The sequence below is a fragment of the Glandiceps talaboti genome, chromosome 14, assembly GCF_964340395.1.
Source record: "Glandiceps talaboti chromosome 14, keGlaTala1.1, whole genome shotgun sequence".
Taxonomy (NCBI): Eukaryota; Metazoa; Hemichordata; class Enteropneusta; family Spengelidae; genus Glandiceps; species Glandiceps talaboti.
The window spans coordinates 7,485,915-7,507,633 of NC_135562.1; the positions used below are offsets into that span (position 1 = coordinate 7,485,915).

The 21,719-nt window shown below is 36.3% G+C and overlaps 3 protein-coding genes across 3 annotated transcripts in view; 1 reads left to right on the top strand and 2 right to left on the bottom strand.

Annotated features, from left to right (window-relative positions):
* The first annotated feature begins 1,544 nt into the window (after positions 1-1,544).
* LOC144445914 (neurocalcin homolog) lies at positions 1,545-5,160 on the top strand. Its single transcript, XM_078135556.1, has 3 exons — positions 1,545-1,653; positions 2,731-2,999; positions 4,963-5,160. Exons 1-3 carry the CDS (start codon positions 1,545-1,547, stop codon positions 5,158-5,160), a joined length of 576 nt encoding a protein of 191 aa, XP_077991682.1.
* Positions 5,161-7,660: 2,500 nt separating this feature from the next.
* LOC144445652 (transforming growth factor-beta-induced protein ig-h3-like) lies at positions 7,661-19,270 on the bottom strand. The gene is made up of 13 exons (XM_078135278.1): positions 19,084-19,270; positions 17,758-17,967; positions 16,554-16,648; positions 15,967-16,124; positions 14,994-15,173; positions 13,869-14,019; positions 12,968-13,105; positions 11,603-11,815; positions 11,154-11,278; positions 10,452-10,622; positions 9,630-9,758; positions 8,315-8,552; positions 7,661-8,123 (listed from the first exon to the last, which is right to left on the bottom strand). Exons 1-13 carry the CDS (start codon positions 19,233-19,235, stop codon positions 7,927-7,929), a joined length of 2,157 nt encoding a protein of 718 aa, XP_077991404.1. The 5' UTR covers positions 19,236-19,270; the 3' UTR covers positions 7,661-7,926.
* Positions 19,271-21,676: 2,406 nt separating this feature from the next.
* The window catches only part of LOC144445916 (N-acetylglucosamine-1-phosphodiester alpha-N-acetylglucosaminidase-like), a 5,544-nt gene continuing 5,501 nt past the window's right edge, over positions 21,677-21,719 (bottom strand). The window contains exon 6 of the mRNA XM_078135557.1: positions 21,677-21,719. This exon is cut by the window's right edge and continues 129 nt beyond it. Coding sequence (XP_077991683.1) covers positions 21,677-21,719 — 43 coding nt within the window.

The following is a 21,719-nucleotide window of genomic DNA, read 5'->3' on the forward strand; positions in this document are numbered from 1 at the left end:
CAAAGTTTACCGAAAATTTCTTTTTCCTATTTTTCCGACCCCGCGCTCACTGAGTGTGATTTAGATTTTGGAAAAGGCCTTCTAAAATAGTATGGCTATACTCTTTGAAGTTTCTATCTCAAATTGACTAAAACTGTCTGACGCTAAATTTTGGCCTGTGTCAACACGGTTCAAAAATCAGCCCTCTTAAAATTTCGGAAACTATTAAACATAAATCTCTTATACATATCAAATCCTCAGTGAAGCATCACTTCATCTTTATATAAATGCTTTAGCATGACAGTATAGCACTTCCAGAGAAAATTTTGCTGATTGTGGTCAAGTACGTATTTGTCCAAAAACTGACCCTCTGAAAGCTGCCACATTTATTGACACTTCCTGACTCTTCCATAACTAGCAACACAAGGAAATTCTTGCATTTTTTTTCGCAATGTATTTTTAAGACACATATTTATATTTTGTCAAGTTCATTAAAAACGCTGCAAGAAGATTATTTTATTTATCACAAATTGTACTTCCATAAATAGCCAATAACATGTATTATACTACGGCTAGACCGACTTGGCCAATCTTTGAACTGTTCATTTCACCTTTAAACATTAAATAATAGGCAAGTACAAACTGAAAATTTTCAACACGACTCTTTCCATCTTTAAAAGTTACAAGGAGAGTAAAGAATATTAGTCAAGAAAATGCGTCAAGTATGTAGGAATCTTGAGAATTATTGGTGTTATGTGTTATCTTCATCCAAATCAATATGCTAATTATATGCAAACAAGCATACATATTTATGTTAATTAGGCATCATCTGAATATCAATTTTATTTGAGAATCCTGGTATACATTTTTGTTTCCAACCAGTGAATATGGATATGCGTTCATACTACAAGATGTGATATGGTAATTGAGGGTAGACTCACAAACATATACCCAATTTTCACCAATGTTTATCATACGAACATGTAGTTTGGCATCTGTTTTGAACAGTATTGTTGAGAATTGATGGAAATGTTCATACTGTTTTCTAAAAATTCACATATAAAATTAACTGTCTGGATGTTGAAGGAGATATTTGGATTCCTTGGTTGACACATGACATGTTGAATGCACTTAGCATGTGTATTATTGTCGGCGCATGTGTGTATGTGTGTATGTATGTATGTATGTATGTATGTATGTATGTATGTATGTATGTATGTATGTATGTATGTGTGCGTGTGTGCATGTATGTATGTATGTATGTATGTGTGCGTGTGTGCATGTATACTATATGTATGTATGTATGTATGTATGTATGTATGCATGCATGTGTGCATGTATGTATGTATGTATGTGTGTTTGTCTGTGTGTGTGTCCATGTGCACATACATTTGTGCATGTGTGTATGTGTGCAGATAAACAGACATTAATCCCTAACATAAAATCAACAAAACATTATTTATATTGATATGTTTTTGTCTGTCAGGTCAGCGTTCAGTCTGAGTGGTCTTTGTAAGAAAGTGCACTTCCAGGTGGTAGTTGTTGTTATTTACATTTGATACACAATGGGTAAACAGAATAGTAAACTCAAACCAGAGGTGCTGGCAGATCTTCGAGCACAAACAGAATTTAATGAGCAAGAATTACAAGAATGGTACAAGGGGTTTCTAAAAGGTAAGATATAATTATTATTATTATTATTACTGTTATTATTAGAGAGAATGGATCATTTCTCTCTTCAGGGTTTGACATCCCTGCGTAGGTGAGTCAACCCAAATATAGACCCTTTCTTAACCCGCTTCAAGCATTCAGATGTCAAATCTGAGAGATATTTGAAGAATTCTTGTAATAATAGAAATGAGTCTCGAAGGTCTAACCAATCTCATTTCAAATGGTTTTTCACTTGTTATGAGCTTCACCTCAAATCCAATATCTTCGCCTGTAATTCCCAGGATAAATCTCAATCGGAGGGCGACTATAATTTACAACTTACAAGGGAAATATATTACTTCAAAAATAGTAAAATTTATGGATACCAGATGATAGTTTGAGGTGTTCTACTTCAGATGTTCTTATAAATTCCAACCTCAGGTAAAACATGTTACAGGAAAAAGGACAGAGGTCATATTCCAGATAGTTTCAGGAAACCTCTTGTACGTGTCCCAATTTAGATAAAAGTGTTTCAGATAGATTTCAGGAGAACTCGCACTCTTCATTTTCAGGAAGATTTAATGACACCACCTACCCCATAGTTGTCTGAAGTCAAAACAGTTCCAGTAGTCTGGTTTTAGCAGAATCCCATAGCACTTTTTCAGGATGTTTGCGATTGGACTCGCGCAGGTGTATTATTGGTCAGGATGGTTTCTAGAGGGTTTCTGGAGACCTCCCATATTACGTCTATGTCAGGATGGGCTTGGAGAGCTCTTGCAGGGCTGGTGTATCAATTTTATTGACTATAGTTGTCCTAAGTCTGGATATTTCCAGGAAACCTCCTGTAGGGGTCGTAGGTGAGGATTGTTTTGGAGACGTCCTGTAGGTGTCCTAAGTCAGGATGGTTTCAGGAGATCGCCTGTAGGTGTCCTAAGTCAGGATGGTTTCAGGAGATCTCCTGTAGTGAGGATTGTTTTGGAGACCTTCTGTAGGTGTCCTAAATTAAGAATGATTTGGAAACCTCCTGTTTGTCATCAATACTAGGAGGTTTATCTCATCCATAATGTGATAATTGTCTTTTTGTAATTTGCATTTTTCCAGATTGTCCTGATGGTACCCTAACAGTTGATGAGTTCAAAAAGATCTATGGCAATTTCTTTCCATATGGGGATGCAGCAAAATTTGCAGAACATGTGTTCCGTACCTTTGACGCAAATGTAGATGGAAAGATTGATTTCCGGGAATTCATCTGTGCATTGAGTGTAACATCACGCGGAACGCTGGAACAGAAGCTAAAATGGGCATTCAGTATGTATGACTTGGATTGTAATGGCTATATCTCAAGGGAAGAAATGCTTGAAATAATAAGAGTAAGTATATTGTTTTGTCGAGACTTTCTGACCAAAAAGTGGCACAAGCTGTGTTTATAAACTTTTTTCAGAAGCGAAAATATTTACCATAAAACCTAAATTACACTGTTCACGTATACAACAGATAAAACAGTTGCAGACAGCAAATATTTCTCATTACGACATAAGATCAACTTGATGTTTCTCTAAAATCGCAAGTAATTGTAGATGATCGAATTCTTTTATTTTTTGGAGTAGAGTTCCCCTTTAATATGTTGAAACCACTGCCATAAGTGCTTTGTCCAGAATTATTTGATATTTGGGTGAAATACCCTGTAGATAAAATGAAAATTACAATCCAAACTGCTGCAACTTTAATCTGTAGTATCTAAAAAGCCCAAAATGCTACAGATGCAAGTCTCTAGCTAACAACTACTAATGCATTACTTATGTAATAGCCCTCATGTGAGAATTGTAGGGCGAACACGGCACTGTGCATTTATTACCATTCAACTTTCAAGGGAGCATTACATAATCCTTGATGAAACAAATTGATAGGACTAAACCTTTTGGACTTATATGAATACAGCCAAAAAGTCCTTCTGATCCAACATGCCATCCCTCAATGACTGTTTAATAAGCACAGAATGCCTCGGAAATATACTATACATTGTTGCTGCTACCAAATTTGTTCAAGAACACTCCCATCCGTTCTTAGTTGAAATCAAGAAAAAAAAATCAGGGGTCACAATAGCAATGTTGAGGTCAAAACGTTATCAAAATAAAGCCATCCAATATGGCCGCCGAATACTGTGTTAAACTGTACTGAAAAATAAAAGATTGTCAGTTTTCTTTGAAAACAAGATGGTAAATCCCAAAGTTTCATTTTATTATGTCAAAAGACCAGAAGCAAGCTTCCCTATGGGTAAAATTTGGAAAGAGTTTAAGAACTGTGATTTTCCGGGAAATGTGTCCCTGATGCACATTCAACCTTAACATTCCAGCGTTTACATTCTGAATTTATTGCATGGTAGCCTACAAAATATTTCAAGAGCCAACATTCCATCCGTCTTCAAATTTTACACTTGTAAGTTGTCTAATAGTTAGGCGGATAAGCACCAAAAAAGGCATGCATGATTGTTCACTTTTGGGTAGAATTTTGAAATTTGGTGTGTATGCACAACTTGTGAGTGCGAATTTATTTTGATATAGTGCCAAGTGAATAGCGCCCTCTAGCGCCACCTACAGGTTATGTAGTATTGCAGCCGTGACAAAGTTAGGGATTTGTGCTGGAACAGCAGAAATGTATCCCATATCTTGCCTAAAATGGGTAAAGTACAAACTGTAATATGTCTATAGTTCACAAAAATATAACTATTGTGATGTATTTTCAGTTTAATCAAAGAAATAGACCAGAGAAAACCACTGGAGTGATGAAAAAATTCATCCTTTGTGAAATAATCAGTGTGATTGTTTGGTGAAGACATGCATGATCAGTGTTGCAGTTGTAATAGTATGGATTCAGGCTTCTTTTCACAGCCCTACATCAAAAGGAAACGCAAAATATCAATATAAGTTAAATTGAAATATACTCATCTATCAACTCACAGTGGCATGTTCTGTTATGCCACTCATATTTTCTCATGGCTAAATGAATAAAAATATTCAGGAATAACATTTAATCATAACCACCAAAAGCATTGCAGTTTTTCAATATTCATAATTAAAAAATCTATTGTCAAAAGGCAATTTTTCCTCAGGATCATATTAATAACTTTTTAGAATGTAGTCGTAGACCAGTTAACATCACATGTGGTAGCTCTCTTTCGTTATGTAGAAACAGAGAACATAGAAAGGGGAAAAACTCTAACATAACGGTGGTTCCACAGTTTTTGTTAAATGATAAATTGATGAACAATTTTCGACCAGGACAAATTGTGTGTCGAAATACTTCATAATGAGATTTGTGTTGCCTTTGTTATAGGCCATCTACAAAATGGTTGGAAACGTGGTGAAAATGCCAGAAGACGAATCAACACCAGAAAAGAGAACAGACAAAATATTCCGGCAAATGGATAAGAATGTTGACGGCAAATTATCACTGGCAGAATTCATCAGCGGAGCAAAGAGCGATCCATCTATTGTCAGATTACTGCAGTGTGAACCAAGCGGTGGAAAATAATTTATGTGAGGTCAAAGTTCAGTTTGGGGTCAAAGTTCAGATTAGGGTCAGAGGTTATCTAGGGATCAGAATTTTTAATAAGAGCTCTTTTAATCACAGTATTGTACAATTGGAAGGTAGGCTTGAATGCTGGTATCTTCCTTGCACGCTGGGACAATGCAAGCTATCTGTTTGAATTTTTTAAAAAGACAGTTTGCTCGTTTCAGGAGAACATTGCTAAATCATAGTAACAGATTGTTTTTATCAATTAACTTCCTTGGTCAGTCTTATCTGTAAACCACAGCACACAAATAATTATCTCTGTTCTAGTTTCCAGGTAATCATGGCAAAGAAGCTAGCTTCAGGAGAATTCATTTCTGACCCCTAAAGTTTATATTGAATTCAATGCAAGCCTCTTAGGTTTGTCAGAAATCACAACTATTGATAGTTGGCCTTGAATCAAATTTGATCCAGTATACAGAACAGCATCCTATGATTTGACCTTGCAAACCACGTGAAATGTGAAATATTAGTCCAAACAGCAAGAAACATAGAAAAGGTAACTCAGCCTCTTGTTTCAAAACACACTTGAGATGAGAATATCGAATAGGGTTGGCATAATTCGGCTCCGTTGTTTGATACATCACCAATATTTGGATAGTTTTCATCAACTTTGGAAATAATACCAATAACTATCATACTCGTAGACGAACATTTATGTTATGGTACAGTTAAATTCATTTTATGCACCCATTAAAGTTGCCATATGGATGATGATTGGGTATTTATTTTTGATTTTTAATTTACAAAACAATTTTATCATGGCTTCCTACTTTAAAATTCAATGTGAAACAACATATGCCAAGTCCTTGTTTGTAACTTGATTTACTGTTTAAGATTGATAAATGTGTAAAAGTGTTGTTACTGCACATATAATAACAAACCTTTTTACTCTTTTTTTTAGTTTTTTATCAAAGTATGATGTTACAAACACAGACTTGGTCCTGTGTTGCTTCACATTGATTATTCAAGTAGGACGCCATGATAAAATTGTATTATGAATTAAAAATCCACAATATATACCAAATCTTCACCCATTTGGCCACTTGAATACTTTGCTTGGAGTTCTTTGTAGGAATGTTAAGGGTGAAATATTGGCGGGAAAGGTTAATTTGTGTTCGGTCATCTTCTGGAAATTTTTGTATGAAGCAAATTTGACAGGGAATTATTCATTTTGCATTTTACTACTTTCAAAATTTGGATTAGGTAGAAATTATTGGCTTGTGCATTTTTTTTACTCAAGAACACAACATCGTCGGCCAGAACTTTAGCCATTTACTCAATGTTGTAGAATACTTAGAAATAAATTTATACTACATTTTGAAGTATTTTAGTTTAGGCTTTGAATGTTTTCTATTATTCGTGTAAGTTCTTATTTGGCAACCTAAGAAAATATTATCTGTTGTTAAAATATTTGTTTGGGTATTTTATGCACATCGTCAATTGAAAGTTGAAATGATAATCAGAAAAGCAAGATTTAGATGTGTTTCCATGTCATATTCCACACTGTAAATTCCTTGTAGCTACTTACAAATTTGTTATGCATGTCTCCTAATACTGTCTCACTAAAATGTAAGCATTTGCACTTTTCCAATCATGAAAATAAACTTTGAATTCAATTTGTCTCATTGTGTTTTTAATAAGAATAATGAATGTTGGTTTTTATATACCACTTTCCCACTCTGTGCTCAAAGCTCTTTACAATTACTACCCCTGGCAAAGATCTATAGTTGCACAATGGCCCTTTATACTTCCTCAAGTCCCTGGGGCACACAATCCATTACAGCCTTTATAAACACATAGGATTAAAGCATTCACATTGTAACCTCTAACCTACCAGGTCCTCAATTATACATCTGGGTTGACAGGCACATTTGTGGTTCAAATCTTGCCCAAGGACTGCAGCCACTCAGATACAAACGGCAGTGATGGAGTCTCGAACCTGCAACCTGCAGATTCCAAGCCAGCTACTCTAACCATTGTCCCATCATGACTCCACGCCCAGCATATCAATCACTATGTAAGCTGTTACCCATCCCATGATCTGCCCACCATGTTGAGATTGGCTTTATTTGAATGACACCAGACTGACATCACTTGGGGAAAAGTCTTTTTGTAAATCGTACAAATGTCTTCAGCAACAAAGTTTTGTTGGATCATCTTAGGATAATGGCTAGGTTTGCATAGCGTAGGACTCTGATGCCAAGGATATGGATCCATGTTGGGTGCCACATATACTGGCATATATGGGTGATCCAATTATCATAATAGAAGTGTGTAGTAATGTTAATGGGTCAGAATAGCCGTAAAATCTAGTGATGACAAGTGAACAAACCCTCATTAATACTTTAGTATTGGCAATAATTCAGAAAGTAAAATTTTCTTCTGAGAAAAATAGGGAAATCAGAGACACCAGACATTGTGTTCATAGAGTTTTTATTGAAGTATAAGACGAACACAATTTATCGATTAGAATCTTTCTCCACAGTATGTGACAAATGTTAGTTCAAAATTTTTAAAAGTCAACTTTAAAATCGTATGAATTCCTTGGGAGGAAATTTAGTATATTGGTTTGCAATCCATAATGCATAAAGACATGCATATACTTAGTATATATTATATTGATTGTTATAGTTATTGGTAAGTATTTCTCCTAAACAGTTAATACATTTATAAGTCCAAAACGTTACTTGGGGCCATATTAGTACCGTGTCTTAGAATAATGAATTAATACGGGAACAGCACTTTCTCGATCTTGTGAATAACGCCATTTGTTGCCATAGTATCTGTTTCAGTGATAGGTGACTGATCAGCCACTAGTCCTGCCATACCATCCATAATTCGTATACGTTCACCATTCATCGTGTTCAGAAACAGCGGCATCCACCAGTTGCCACTACGTAATCTTGCTCCACACACCATTCCTGCAAAATTGGATGATATTATAGTGAAAGAAGTATTAGTGTACAACAAAAAAACGATTATTCAAAACTGAAAAATAACTATGAAACAAATTTTGTATTTGATAAACTATTCATTAACAACCTTTCTCATTATAACTGTCCTTGTTTTAATTCCTTTAAGAAAATGGGGTCCTTGTGAAAATTCAGATTACCTTCAGAAATGTGATAACTTAAAATATCTCTCAACGTCGATGGTTCTTCCATTACTCTTTCCAGGTAATCCTTAGACAGGGCCTCAAAAGCTTCATTGGTTGGAGCAAAGATTGTCAACGCCCCTTCCTTATCAAGTTCTTCTGCCAAACCAGTAGCTTCTAAGGTCTCGAGGAGTCTGCTATAGGAAATGTCTGCTTTCAGGATCTCTAGTATATTCCCAGATGGTGGAATGATAACCTGGAAGTAATAAACAAGCCAAGAATTGATTGTCAGTATGCCAGTTAATAACTGTAATGAACACATGTTTTTTGCCCGAAACTTTTTTTTAGCCAATTTGGCTGGGAAATTGCATCGAAATAAGTCAGCGAACAGTAATCACTTTAACCATGTACACGTAATAACGACTATTTTATCTAATTTGAGTGAAACAACACAATAAATATGCTTTAATCAAAAGAGATATATAGTGTGCCGAAATAAATATGTTCATAGAAATTGACTATTACATTTTGAAGCATGGTGGAACATCTCCAGAAGCCACATAACTGTTGTTGCCTGAGGAATACTTTGGTGATATTGTGAAGTCTGTTTATATAAATGGGTTACAATAATTTCGTTCTCTAGTTGCACTAACAATCACGAATCACATTATACATATAATTTTCTATATCAAATTACAAGTAACTAACTTAAAGAGGTGTGGAAAACGGCAAATACAAATACCACCGTCTAGTGAGGGCGCCATTCAGATACAGCTAGCTCGAGATTGAAACACTACGTTACGCAGGGTCTGGGGTGATGACGAGAGCATCACAGTGATTTGGATAAAAGAACAAACTTTACCCTTCAGAACATGTGCACCATAGGAAAATGACCAACATTTCCTTTTGACCCAGGCCTGCTTGTAGACGGAGAAGGAAGTGACGACTTTAATACTTCCTTCTGCAAGCGCCCAGGACTACTTTTGACCACGGATCCTGTATTTGGGGGAGATACATCCATGTTTTGACGATGGTGACAAGCTTAAATGTACAGACAAAGGCTGGTCAAGCCTACTGTGACCCAGTGCTCACCCATGGCTACAGACTTGACACCGTGGCAGTATATCCACCACTATTACGCCAGTACAAAGCTAACTGTTTCAAGTGGCGCCATTACCCGTTTGATGGCACGCATGAAGCTCGTCTAGAGGGACCGTGGATGGCGCAATGATAGGATTTTACAAAGGTCAGAGGTCAATGGGACATTGACGAAACGATCGCGCCTCTGTATGAGTGTATATGTTTTGCAGTGTGCAGCAAAAGCAACTGTTACCTTGTCAACTGTATGAATAATCCCGTTACATCCTCTGACATCAACAGTGCATCCATCAATCTTAGTTTCAACTATGGGAATACACTCGACTAGTAACTGTCCCCGATGCACGACCGTGAAGAATGATGACTGCAGATATAAAAGACATGAAAGATTTCACTTTTAGCAAAATCGTCCATCAAGTTATTATATTGTGATTTTAAACAAAATTATCCTTGTTTCATTTCTATTGGACAGGTACATATCTAAAACTGCAACTCCATGGGTAATCGTACGGGAGACAGGTCCATCCAGACCTCCAAACCCAAAGTGTTGTCATACCACTGTTAACGGAAGGGAAAGGTAAATTCTGATGTCTGGTAAATTCGGACATGGTCATGAATTTATTATTACATTGTTTGTTTGTTTGGAATGCTGCCTGCCTAACATGGTAAAGGCATATATGGTTACAATCACTTATTATTGCGCAGTATAAATATGATTTTAACCACTGTTACGCTGTTTTACGAGTTGGGTCATTTTAACATAATTATGGAAAATAAGGCTTATATACTCCTTTTTCTAAAACCCGATTGCGTTGACTCTCTCCGTATTGCCATCTATGGTAGTTACCTCCCCCTTCCCGGCCTGGCATAAACCTAGGGGTACACTTTTCAATCACCAATAGCTCGTAAGTAAAACATACCTGTGAAACGTTAACCACTTTTAATTATTTTGATAGTTTGGTAGTGCATAATGCTTTCCGAGAGTTTGTGTATGCAGTCTTCATAAGCGAAATGAGTCACGTGACGTGTAATCAGACTTTGAAGCGTTTTCTCTTACCCGACTGCAGGAACTGATTCGAAGTGTCGTACCATCTAGTGCTGTAATTTCGTCATTTATATAGTTGCCTAGGTTACGAGTAGTCAGCGTCTCGGGTACTACATGATGCAACAAAACCTGGCGAAGAACTTGACTGTCTTTAAAACTTTGAGCAACGTCTTCGGGAAGATTCTTAAGAAAGAGTAATGACATGATAAGATGTAATTGTCTGGCCATATTCATTGTTCGTCATGCCTATATAAATAAAATTGTTTGAAAAATTCTGTTCATGTTTTAAGACAATTGGGAACATTTTTATCTCTTCCTTCAGTTCCTTGGTCTGTAAATGACTACTTAGTACACGTATTACCAAGTAAGTTTGGATTTCTACAATAAAGATTTGCATATGAAAGTCTTACAAGTATTGATTGTAATCTATGGTGATTTCTCCAAACTGTTCCCATGATGACTTGCAATAACTTATTTAAGATGTATAGGGTTATAAGACCAACTTAAGTTTACAACACACAAAAGAAAATAACTGCCTTTGCCTTATCTGTGCCTTTACCTCAAATTCTAAATTTGCATATTTTTTCTCTTAAGTTAATCTTTCAGAAGTAACCATGACAATATGCAAATAATGATATGAGACGTTCATTACTGTAGTATATTGTACGTCTCATCAAAGATTTTGTGAAGAACAATGAGAACGTCAGATTTTACCTCGATAGCTTTGTCCGTGGGTGCAAAGATAGTCGCATTGCGAGTATTTCTAAGTAGATAAACCAAATCAGCATCTTCTACCAACTCGCGTAATTCACCATCGAGGAGATCAGGAAGACCAAGTGCTAGTGGACAAACACACAAGAGAGCTAATGAATCATTCCATCATTCGTATTAAAACCATTTCACACACACACATGTATAGAGAGAGAGTTTCATTCTTCTTTCGCCAAGTAGAGTGCTCAATGTTCGTGCCAAATATCTAGACACGGCTGTCGGAAAAACAAGAGTTCCATTGATATGTGCAAAAATGTGTACAATCATTTCTATTAAATGTTCAAATATGGATTTCCGAATTTCACGGATAAAAATGTATGAACACGGGTGGTTTTAGAAATGAAATGAAAGTATTAATTTAAGCAATTATTGTATATATCATATTTACTTACACTGTTTTGGCACTATGACTTCATCAATAACATGTATTACGCCATTGGTTGCTATGATATCCATGGCAACGACTTGTGCTCCTTTGATGAAGATCTTGTCATCTTTAGTACGGTTGATATTCAGTTTTGTGTTCAGCAGAGACCGAACATGATGTCGACCGCTGATGGCAGCAGCACATATCGTGTGAGGAACCAGGTGATTTTCTATCAAAGCTTTTTAAAAAAGAAAATAACACATTGTGAAAACCTTTTTTTACAACCGTGAAGAACTAAAAATTTTAAGTTGAACATAGTAATCCCATAGCATGTATTGATTCTGTAAGACTGTTTTTGTATTTTTGTCGATTTCATAACAACGTGAAATGACCTATGTAATCATGATCAACCTGAAGTTACTCTTGAGAAAATATTGTCATGCATGCATGGTATAAACAGATTAAAATTCAGAGAAACATATCAGGAAAATATATCTTGAATGAAACTGCGAGTTCGCATATTTCTTCTTGGTATGAGATAAAATCGGCTATTTCCGCTGGGCACATGATAGACAAACCTCTTTGTTACTTTAGGTATAACAAGTCGGCGAAAACTTGATCTGGCGAAATTTTGAGCAGTAAGATGTCAAATGCAACGTTCGTTTTTGATAAACATTATTTATTATACATTCTTACATAATTTTCTCTGCCGTATGTTTCTGTACATATCTCCGTCATCAATCAAGCACGTACCAACGAGCACCGATTGAATGAAAATTCTATCCACCCTATAATTGGCATAAACCTAGTTTTGTGCCATTATTACCCTTAATACTACGTAAGAATACATAGCATACCATTCACAAATGACATCACATGCTCTTGCAATTTTTTGTTATTGCCATGCACAAGCCAAGTTGAACAAAACAAATATGGAATGTATACCCTCGTCGTTCTACTTACGACAATTAATGCATGTCTGCGTCACTTGTTCTGCTGTGTTCGAAATATGAGTCAAAATGTACAAAATTGTTATCACTTTCCCCGATTTTTCTGTATCATTACAGGCGCTGGTATAACTATGTTATTGCCCACAATCTTTCTTCATTCAGCTAGAAAAAACACTCGTGACTTAGGGTCTGCGACTCGTAGAGACAATGTCCCTGACGTCACTCGTATTTTCCTTGGCTGAACGAAGAAAAATATTGGGGAATAATTATCCCATAAGTGCTAAACACAGCTCTGCTAAATTGAAAGATACAAGCTACCTACACATATAGGTACTAACTACAACATGTCGATTGAGTATAAGTAAAGAATTGCGGACTATTGAAATGCACTTGATCATCCATGTAATAACTTTATTCCAAATAATTGATGGAACACTTACACGCGAGACATCCCATATCTCTGGTGATAGATTTCAATAATTCTTGGTCCATCTTCTCAAATGCACCATCGGTCGGTGCAAACAATGTCAACTGGGTTCGTTTGTTTAATTCGTCAGCAAACTGGGCCTTACTCAGTGCTAAAGTGAACAGGAGATTAAGCATTCAATGTTAATCGTTGGGAACAGTTCCATCAAAACAAAGAGAAATCCAGTCAGATTTATTTCTGCCTCTAGTACACTTTGAATGAGTACTGTAATTAACTTAAATGTGGTTTTGGGTGATAAAATAGCACACACGTCAGGTAAATTACTCAATTTCTTTTGAATGCTTGTAAAGAAGACTTACTTTGCATTGCACGTGTTCAAATATTTGGGTAATTTCCTGCAACATTTTTTTGGAAAAATTACCATTTCAAATAAAAAAATGTCAAGACAGAGATAATGGTATTGGTGATGTAATCAATACAAGTGTATTAAAGGTAGAAAAAAGTCCTTTAACAACATGAATTACTTGCAAGACAATGTGGAAGTAACAATATTAGCCGAACATTATCATTATTATTCAGTTCTCGTTTTTCTCTTTTTCACGATGGATAGGCATCAGAAATTGCAAACATTAGGAAAACAATTACGGCGTTGTAAAATAAAACAGAAAACTGGAAAATTCACGAATATTCACAGAAATTGAAATGATAGTAGTTTCATGCCAGCCTATAGTTCAAAGTTCAAAGTGGCCAGTTCTGAACCTAGTTATCGGACATCCAAGAAGCTATCCATGTGTACTTAAATTCCATTGTCTTATTAGTAAAGTTGTACAACAAGGGCGTGATTCTAAAGTACTCAACTACTGAAATACTTTCAAACTGTAGTTAATATTGACTTTATGAAATTCGAGTAATACCTGTTCGTAATACAGTAAACCTTGGATCTGTCTCGATAATTTCACTGATTGTTTTTGTTGGCGATGTGATCATTTTATCGACAGTATGAATAACACCATTAGTGGCAAACTGGTTTTGCTTCACTACTCGTGCACAATTGGCCGTTACTAACTGTAAAAGATAAAAAAAAATCCTCAAGAAGAAGAAGAAGAAGATGATGATGATGATGATGATGATGATGATGATGATGACGACGACGACGACGACGGCGACGACGACGGTGGTGGTGGTGGTGGTGGTGGTGGTGGTGATGTTGAAATAATATAATTGGGGTTACGGTGTTACTGAGCTTCATTGGCCAGTATAATGGCAATGCATGGAAGGATACGTTAATTGTTCTTGATCTCATGGCCATGGCTTCATCTCAGCTGATTAAGAAAGACTTTCTTATTTGGACTAGTCAAGTTTCACTAAGACTCCATTCATTTTTGCCATTGAAAAATGACAACTATGAATTATTGCATTACGGAGCAAGAATCGCGAGGATGGACATGATGGCCATGATAGATATAACTTAGTATTTAATTGATCATGCGTAATCCAGTATGAACTTTCACAACAACAACAACAACAACAACAACAACAACAACAACAACGACGACGACGACGACGACGATGACGACGACGACGACGACAACAACAACAACAACAACAACAACAACAAAATTATAAAGTCATGATTATCAATTTTGCTGATTCATAGAGCAGTCGCTCGATTCACACATGCTCATCTCTGCGTCCCATGCTAATCAAACTTTGTAATTACCTAAGGATATTCAAACAAACTTTGTCTCCGAGTGTAGATTTTCATAATTTATGAAAGACTCCCCTCCCACCCCCACCCCACCCCCACCTCCCAAGGGAACGTAGTGTGTGTAGTACATGGGACGACTAAGAGCTGTTCGCAGAACGACAAATCGTGTATGTCAAACTAAAAGCGTTTTATACGCACGTGCGTATCGGACGACAGTTCAACTTTAAGTAAGAGAAGACAAAATGCTTATGCATACAAATATGATTGAGATCATAAACAGGATGTACGACTGATCAAAATATTAACCCAGACAACGTATGGTTATGCTTACCAGATCTGGTCCACTTTTAGGGTAATAGGTCATTCTGATATTAGTGCCAGCTATGGAGGTTAATATCTCTTCGTCTCTCATATCACTTGTGGTTAATAAGCCTTGAACAACGTGGGACTCAATACTGGTTCTCAAGCTGTCAAGTCCTCCATCGTTTTCTACAAGTGTGTTGACCACGTCCTATTGTATTAAAAAGGGGAAAAGGGGTATTCTCTCCTGTAATGACAGTCGATTCCTTTTACGTGCATTGATGAATATGTCTCCAACAACTTAAAGTGACCAGATGGATTGATGAGGATTGACTATTTATTTTAGATTTCTTAATTCATAAAACAATGTTATCATGGCTTCCTACTTGCAAAATCAAAGTGAAGCAACATAGACCAAGTCTGTGTTTGTAACTCAAAAATAGCAAAAATTAAAAAATGTGTGAAAATGTTGTTATTGTACGCACAATTTACAATAGTACACGCACATTTTACATGCACATTGATTAATCTTTTGCCATCCAACATAAATACTCAATCCTCATCCATATGGCCGCTTTGAAAGATGATTATGATATGTTTGTGTTTACATGCAAGTTATATAACTTTACATTTTGCTGGTCGAAGAAGTACAAGCTTAGTAAACAAGGGAGTTCAAGATGCTGTTTTAATTACTTAATTACCATAGATGTTCATGACGTTTATATTCGTAGATACGTTGAGGTAGTATATGTACTAATTAAACAAAATATTCAGTTTCGATATACTGATTGTACTGATCATGATATTATGGTAATTTGGCCATGAATAAAATTGAATCACTTAGTTTAGAAACGCAAATAATGTGTACTACGTCATACATACATACATACATACATACATACATACATACATACATACATACATACATACGAGTGCTTACACAAGCGGACCAACGTCTGGATCGTTCAAAACTAGTAAAACTTAATGGTCTATTTTCTGCTCACCAATTGACTTTCCGTCATAGCTTCATTGATGGGTGCGAAAATGGTGTAGTTATTACCATCATCCAATTTACGTTGAACACTTGTGACGTCAAAAAGAGCGGCATAATCTGTCACTCCGACAGATATCAGGGTGTCGTCCAGGGCTTGAAGATCATACTCTGTGTGTAGATACAGATACAGACAGACAAGAAGCTAAGTTACGAAGAAAACGTTCGCATGGTAACTTGCATCACATATTTTATCGTGCACGTGACCCATGTATTCCAGACAGAGTAAGATAGAGTATACTAGCACTGCAAAGACAACCGTACGGACATAACCAGAGAGAAAAATAGTGAGGCAACAGAAAATTAATCACATGATTTTTTCGTTTTCATTTACATTTACGTTTCCATGTTAAGTGGGAAATGGAAATACAGTTTTTTCCTGTTGCGAAGATGGTAGCATTTGACAGCCAATTATTTCACGGTTAATATATGTGCCATGTTTTCTTTGTAGTGGTGACGTACAACATATTTTGGACTTTTTTAAATGGTCATCATTTGGAGTATGATCTGCATTTACAATAGAAATCATTTTATACATACTAATTGGACATCCGGAATCTCCTCGCTCTCGTCCGTAGCCATGGCAACACTGATGTGTAACTTCGGTTGTCATGAGCCCACCTTCGTTATTTAACCTATGTATTTTGGGAAGGAAAGTGCCGAAATATGGTTAGACATATTTGGTAGAATTATATTAAAATAATATAATGATTAGATGTCATTCCCCAACATTTTTCTCCGTTCAGCCAAGGAAAATACGAGTGACCGAAGGGGTCTTTGTCACTACGAGTCGCTAGGCGAGTGGAGACAACCCTTAGGTCACGAGTATTTTCCGCCTGAATGAAGACCGAGAAATATTGGAGTGTAACATAATTATGCCAGTGCCAGTAATATCAAAAGGGAAAGTAATGGCAATTTTGAACGTTTTGACTCATATTTCGAACACAGCAAAACCAGTGACGTAGACACGCGTTGTTGTGACGTAGAACGACCAGACTATATATTCTTTCTTTTTTTTCAACTTGGCTCGTGCAAGGTATAATTTTTATAAAATAAGAACTCAAGAAGATTTCATCATTCTCAGTAAACCAAGATAATCGTAATACGATTTTAGATTTTTACTAACAAAGATACCAACAATCTGCATCTCTCATAATGTTGTCATATAGATGAAAAATATGTAATTATCACGGATTTTTGATTGATAAAACACACTTTACGATATGTTCTACTTGAATTAGACATTCAACAATCACGTCCGTGTGTCTAACTCATTAATTGCAATAAAATTACGGGAACTAAACAAGAAGTACAAACAATCTGCTGTGGTACGAACGGGAAGTGAGACTGTAACGACAGTGAGTAATTATAAATACAACTCAAGCAATCAGTGACACTCATAATCCCAAGTAAACACAAGCAAAAAATAAATATATTTATGGATCGATGTTTTGAATAGATGAGGAAGCAACAGGTGCATACACAGACTGGGCGGTACTGTACTTCTGTTTACCCAGTTTGTTTACATAAATCACTTCCTAACATACACTGTTAAACTCTTCATGCTTTTTGTTACAAACTAGGACTCTGTTATTTCCTAGAAAAATGCAATAAAGTTGTTTTATTAAAATTCAATAGTGATTTCTCCTCCATATGGTCACTTTATCATTCCGATTAATTTGCAATCGTTACAGTTCTCGTTATAACTGATATTTAAAACAACATAGGGATTAATTTTACCTACTTGTGTGTACATCTCCTGAAATGCTCTTCGTAGTCATGGCAATATGAATGCCAGGATCGCCTTAAAATCATCCTCCGGTGTCGACGTTGTCTGGGGTATTGTCCGGGTCCAAAAAATGATGGCATGGAGGAAAAGAAGTCATCGGAGTCTTGCCATAGATTTTCAAATTCAGAAGTGAAGTTTCCTCTACGTGTTACACAGATGTTTGGTCTGCAAATGAAAAGATAAACAGATGTAGGAAAAGGTGTTAAATGGAAAATGTTTTCATATTATTACCGTTGATAGATTTCTTTTTGTATAGCAGGGCAGATCTATACAGGGCGGAAGTCCCGAATACCTTATAATGACCATGGGATGCCAAGGTCAGAAAGAAAAATAAATGAGAATCGAGCAAACAAAGAGGCACACATACTTGCATAGATGTATGCATTCACACACACAAACACACCAACACACACACAGACAGACAGACACACACACACACGCGCGCGCACACACACACACACACACACACGAGCACGCATGCTATACATACATACATACATACATACATACATACATACATACATACATACATACATACATACATGCATGCATGCATGCATACATACATACACACACACACATACATACATACATACATACATACATACATACATACATACATACATACATGTGGTGTCCTCCAAAGTGTCGCCATGTTATAATTAAAGTACATTGAGCTATAATATAAATAGTTTATAACACTCAAGTTATGCAGATCGATGTCGTGGCATTGCTTTCGCGTAGTTCGTATAAAATAGTAATATCACTTTAATCTTGCAAATATCTCATACATTTCTGTTACCCCGATAGTGCACCGGCTATCGAAAAAATACCAACAGAAAAGGATGTGACGACATACAGAAAAATGAAAATAAATCTGAACAATCATTTTGGAATGCGGTTTCCCCATAAAAAAAGTTATACCAATCCCTGACATGATCTAGAGTCTGTGCATTTACATGTAGTGCTAACGATCATTTAGTTTATATCTATATAGACGAGAGGTCAAATAGATTGCATTTATTGAAAGAAAGAAATTATAAAATAGTTTTTACATTTGGGAGAAATCGCTTCCTCAGAGCAAATTTAAATTTGACATGTTCGCTTTTGCTTCCAATTTAAAATACAAATACTGTCGTATTCGGGTTACCTTTCACAGAGCGTTGCACTGCATATTGGTAATGTCATTATTTAGTAATTCACTGGTCTCCATTCATTCCGCTATAGATACTACAACGTTCAAAGTACAAAATCATGCCCGTGGGTCATCTCTAGACTTACCCTTGCCACCACGGCCCATGTCTCCAAGCCCTCCGTCCACCATAACCGTATTGCCGGGACAAATGATACTCTCGCTCTTGGGGTTGAGCGCCAACAAGTCCGACAAAAAATATCACGGTTGCGATGAGAGTTAACGTTAGTAGAGACTTCATCACTGATGTGTGGTTGGCTCTAGACTGATGCTACTTGAAAGGTCAGCTACCTTGTGAGTATATGACAATAGATGAATATCGCTACATATCTATGGTTCGCATATCTTCCTGTTTACTGAGCTATTTAAATTAACCTCAAAATGTGATCGGGCAACTGTTCCTGAGATCATCTACGAATAACAAATATTGTATTGTTTTAGTGCTTGGTCAGGGTTCATATATATATATTCTTTACTAGGGTCACTTTCCGGTGAATTGCGATTGAAAATGCACTCACAAAAGTTGACAGAGGTTGACTTAACAGTTTCCACACGACCGACAGACTGCTGTTTGCCGATAAGATAAGGTCAGAGATAAACTCAACTGACCTCAAAGTTAATCTTATGAAAGTTTATCATATAAGATTTCGTAACCAGTATCATGGACCTGTCTGTGTCCCAATCCAACTTTATTTCACCTTTTAATAAATAAACCAACCAAGTTGAAAGTAAATCATAGCGAAATTTAATGTCATTTCTAAGGATGATGTTAATGCTCACAGATTGGGAAATGACAAAATCGCGTTTATCGAGTAAAAATCTTCGTTTACGACTAGCTACCAAACAGATCTCGGACGTCAATAAACATGAACACAGTGAGAGATATCAATGTCAAAACACAGTTTTTTGGTTGTAAAACTGTTATGAATTTCCTTTCGGGATGTGTTGGATGCCAGACATGTAATCTGCGGTTAACTTGTTCTTGTAGAGGCTACTGTTACGTAAGTTTTACCACAGACAAGTATAGATCTTATATTAGTTGTCTGTGGTATTACGTATACATTAATGTTACAGGCTTGCTTCTTACAGCAATGTTACAGCACTGTAGCATTGCTCTAATATGACTGTTGGCGCTGACCACTAGTTACATGACTGTTGTTACGGTGTTCGACATGGTTGTTACAGTGATGTAACATTGTTGTAACAGCGATGTAAGAACAGACCAGTACATGACTCCATCGTAACATTTATGTTCAGCAGCGCTGTAACAGCACGGTTACAGGAATATTACATGACTGCTAGACTTTAGAAGTGATGTCTTTGGGAGGTCAACGGCATGTTGCTCTATGGAGTGTGCACGTGACCTCAAAGTCACTGTGTGTGATGGTGATAAAGTGTCTGGCTCGCTAAACTTAGAAATACAGTGAGTGAAAATAACTTTACAAAAGTTCATTCTGGACATTGTCGCAAACTACTGTCCTCCTTGATTGTTTCGTTGCATCAGCGGAAAATATTATCTGACTTGTGAGAATAGAATTCTTGACAGTGTATTTGAACTCCTATGAACAATATGAACCGACATTTAGTGTCAAACATTCCCCACGCACACTTCATGATATGCAATGTTCCAAAGGAAAAACACGTGCGGTATAACACTGATAGTTCAATGGGAACTATTAAGGCAACTTCCGGTATTGTTGCCTATCGGGTATTATGGCCCAATCTGGCATATGTGAACTAAGCTTATACCTGAAATAAACAAGGGGGAAATCCGACTTTCTATATTCTGAGAAATTTTTCGTTAAAATCTCAGCGCCGTGCCCTTTCTCATATGAATTAAACGTTATGTGCAAAGTATAACTTTTTTGAAATCAATAATTTAGTAGTTTAGTGATATTTTATTGTTGTGTAGTTACCGTGATTGTATCTGTATATCATTGACCATAAATTATGTTCTTGTACGACGTAATTTCGTGTCAAATAAAATATACTCTAATCTACTCTACACATGTAGTGTGTTTGAAATTATAAATAGGATGCTAGTATTTTGAGTGGGGACGGTTGGCAGTTAATTATGTTTCCTACTAGGCCGTTATCTTCAGCACTCTGTTGTTTTCCGTACATACAACCTTCACTTCCGATACAACAAAACGATATATTATATTTTGAAAGCTGCTACCGACATAATGCTGACGTGTCTTTGGTGCAGGGATATGCATCTTGCGTGATGGTAGGATTAATGCGATCGATTTTCCATACACAACCCACACTAGGAATGTTGACTCCAACCGAAAACGTGAACACATCGTAGATGAAGACGTACAGTTTCCTGTAGGTACTAATGCGGGGGCGGGGGGGGGGGGTGATAATAAAAGAGACAAACATTTAATTATTTATTTTATTATTATTTATTTATCTATTAATTTATTTATTAATTTATTTATATTATTTATCTATTTGTTTATTTCGTCGCTTTGTTTTGTTTCGAAACAGTTTTAGCCGAAAGACCAGTCTTCCAACTCTTCGAAAGAAAATATGTAAACATCAAGCGAACGTACCTATATACTGAGAACAAAGACACATAATTATTGAAAAACGATTGAAAACGTTGCTTTTTGATGCTGTAAAACTATTGTATAGAATTTAGAGTGGCTGGAGTTCGATAAGGTGTCGCATTGATCACTAGATTCCAACACAAAGTCTCCAAAACATGGTAACGACAAGA

Excerpts from the sequence above, each read along its gene's own strand:
- LOC144445914 (XM_078135556.1), top strand. The coding sequence starts at position 1,545 with ATGGGTAAACAGAATAGTAAACTCAAACCAGAGGTGCTGGCAGATCTT. Across the intron at positions 1,654-2,730 it reads GTACAAGGGGTTTCTAAAAG|ATTGTCCTGATGGTACCCTA; the intron begins GTAAGATATAAT and ends GCATTTTTCCAG. Across the intron at positions 3,000-4,962 it reads AAATGCTTGAAATAATAAGA|GCCATCTACAAAATGGTTGG; the intron begins GTAAGTATATTG and ends CCTTTGTTATAG.
- LOC144445652 (XM_078135278.1), bottom strand. The coding sequence starts at position 19,235 with ATGAAGTCTCTACTAACGTTAACTCTCATCGCAACCGTGATATTTTTT. Across the intron at positions 15,174-15,966 it reads CTATGACGGAAAGTCAATTG|GACGTGGTCAACACACTTGT; the intron begins GTGAGCAGAAAA and ends TTAATACAATAG. Across the intron at positions 13,106-13,868 it reads GTTTACTGTATTACGAACAG|CACTGAGTAAGGCCCAGTTT; the intron begins GTATTACTCGAA and ends TGTTCACTTTAG.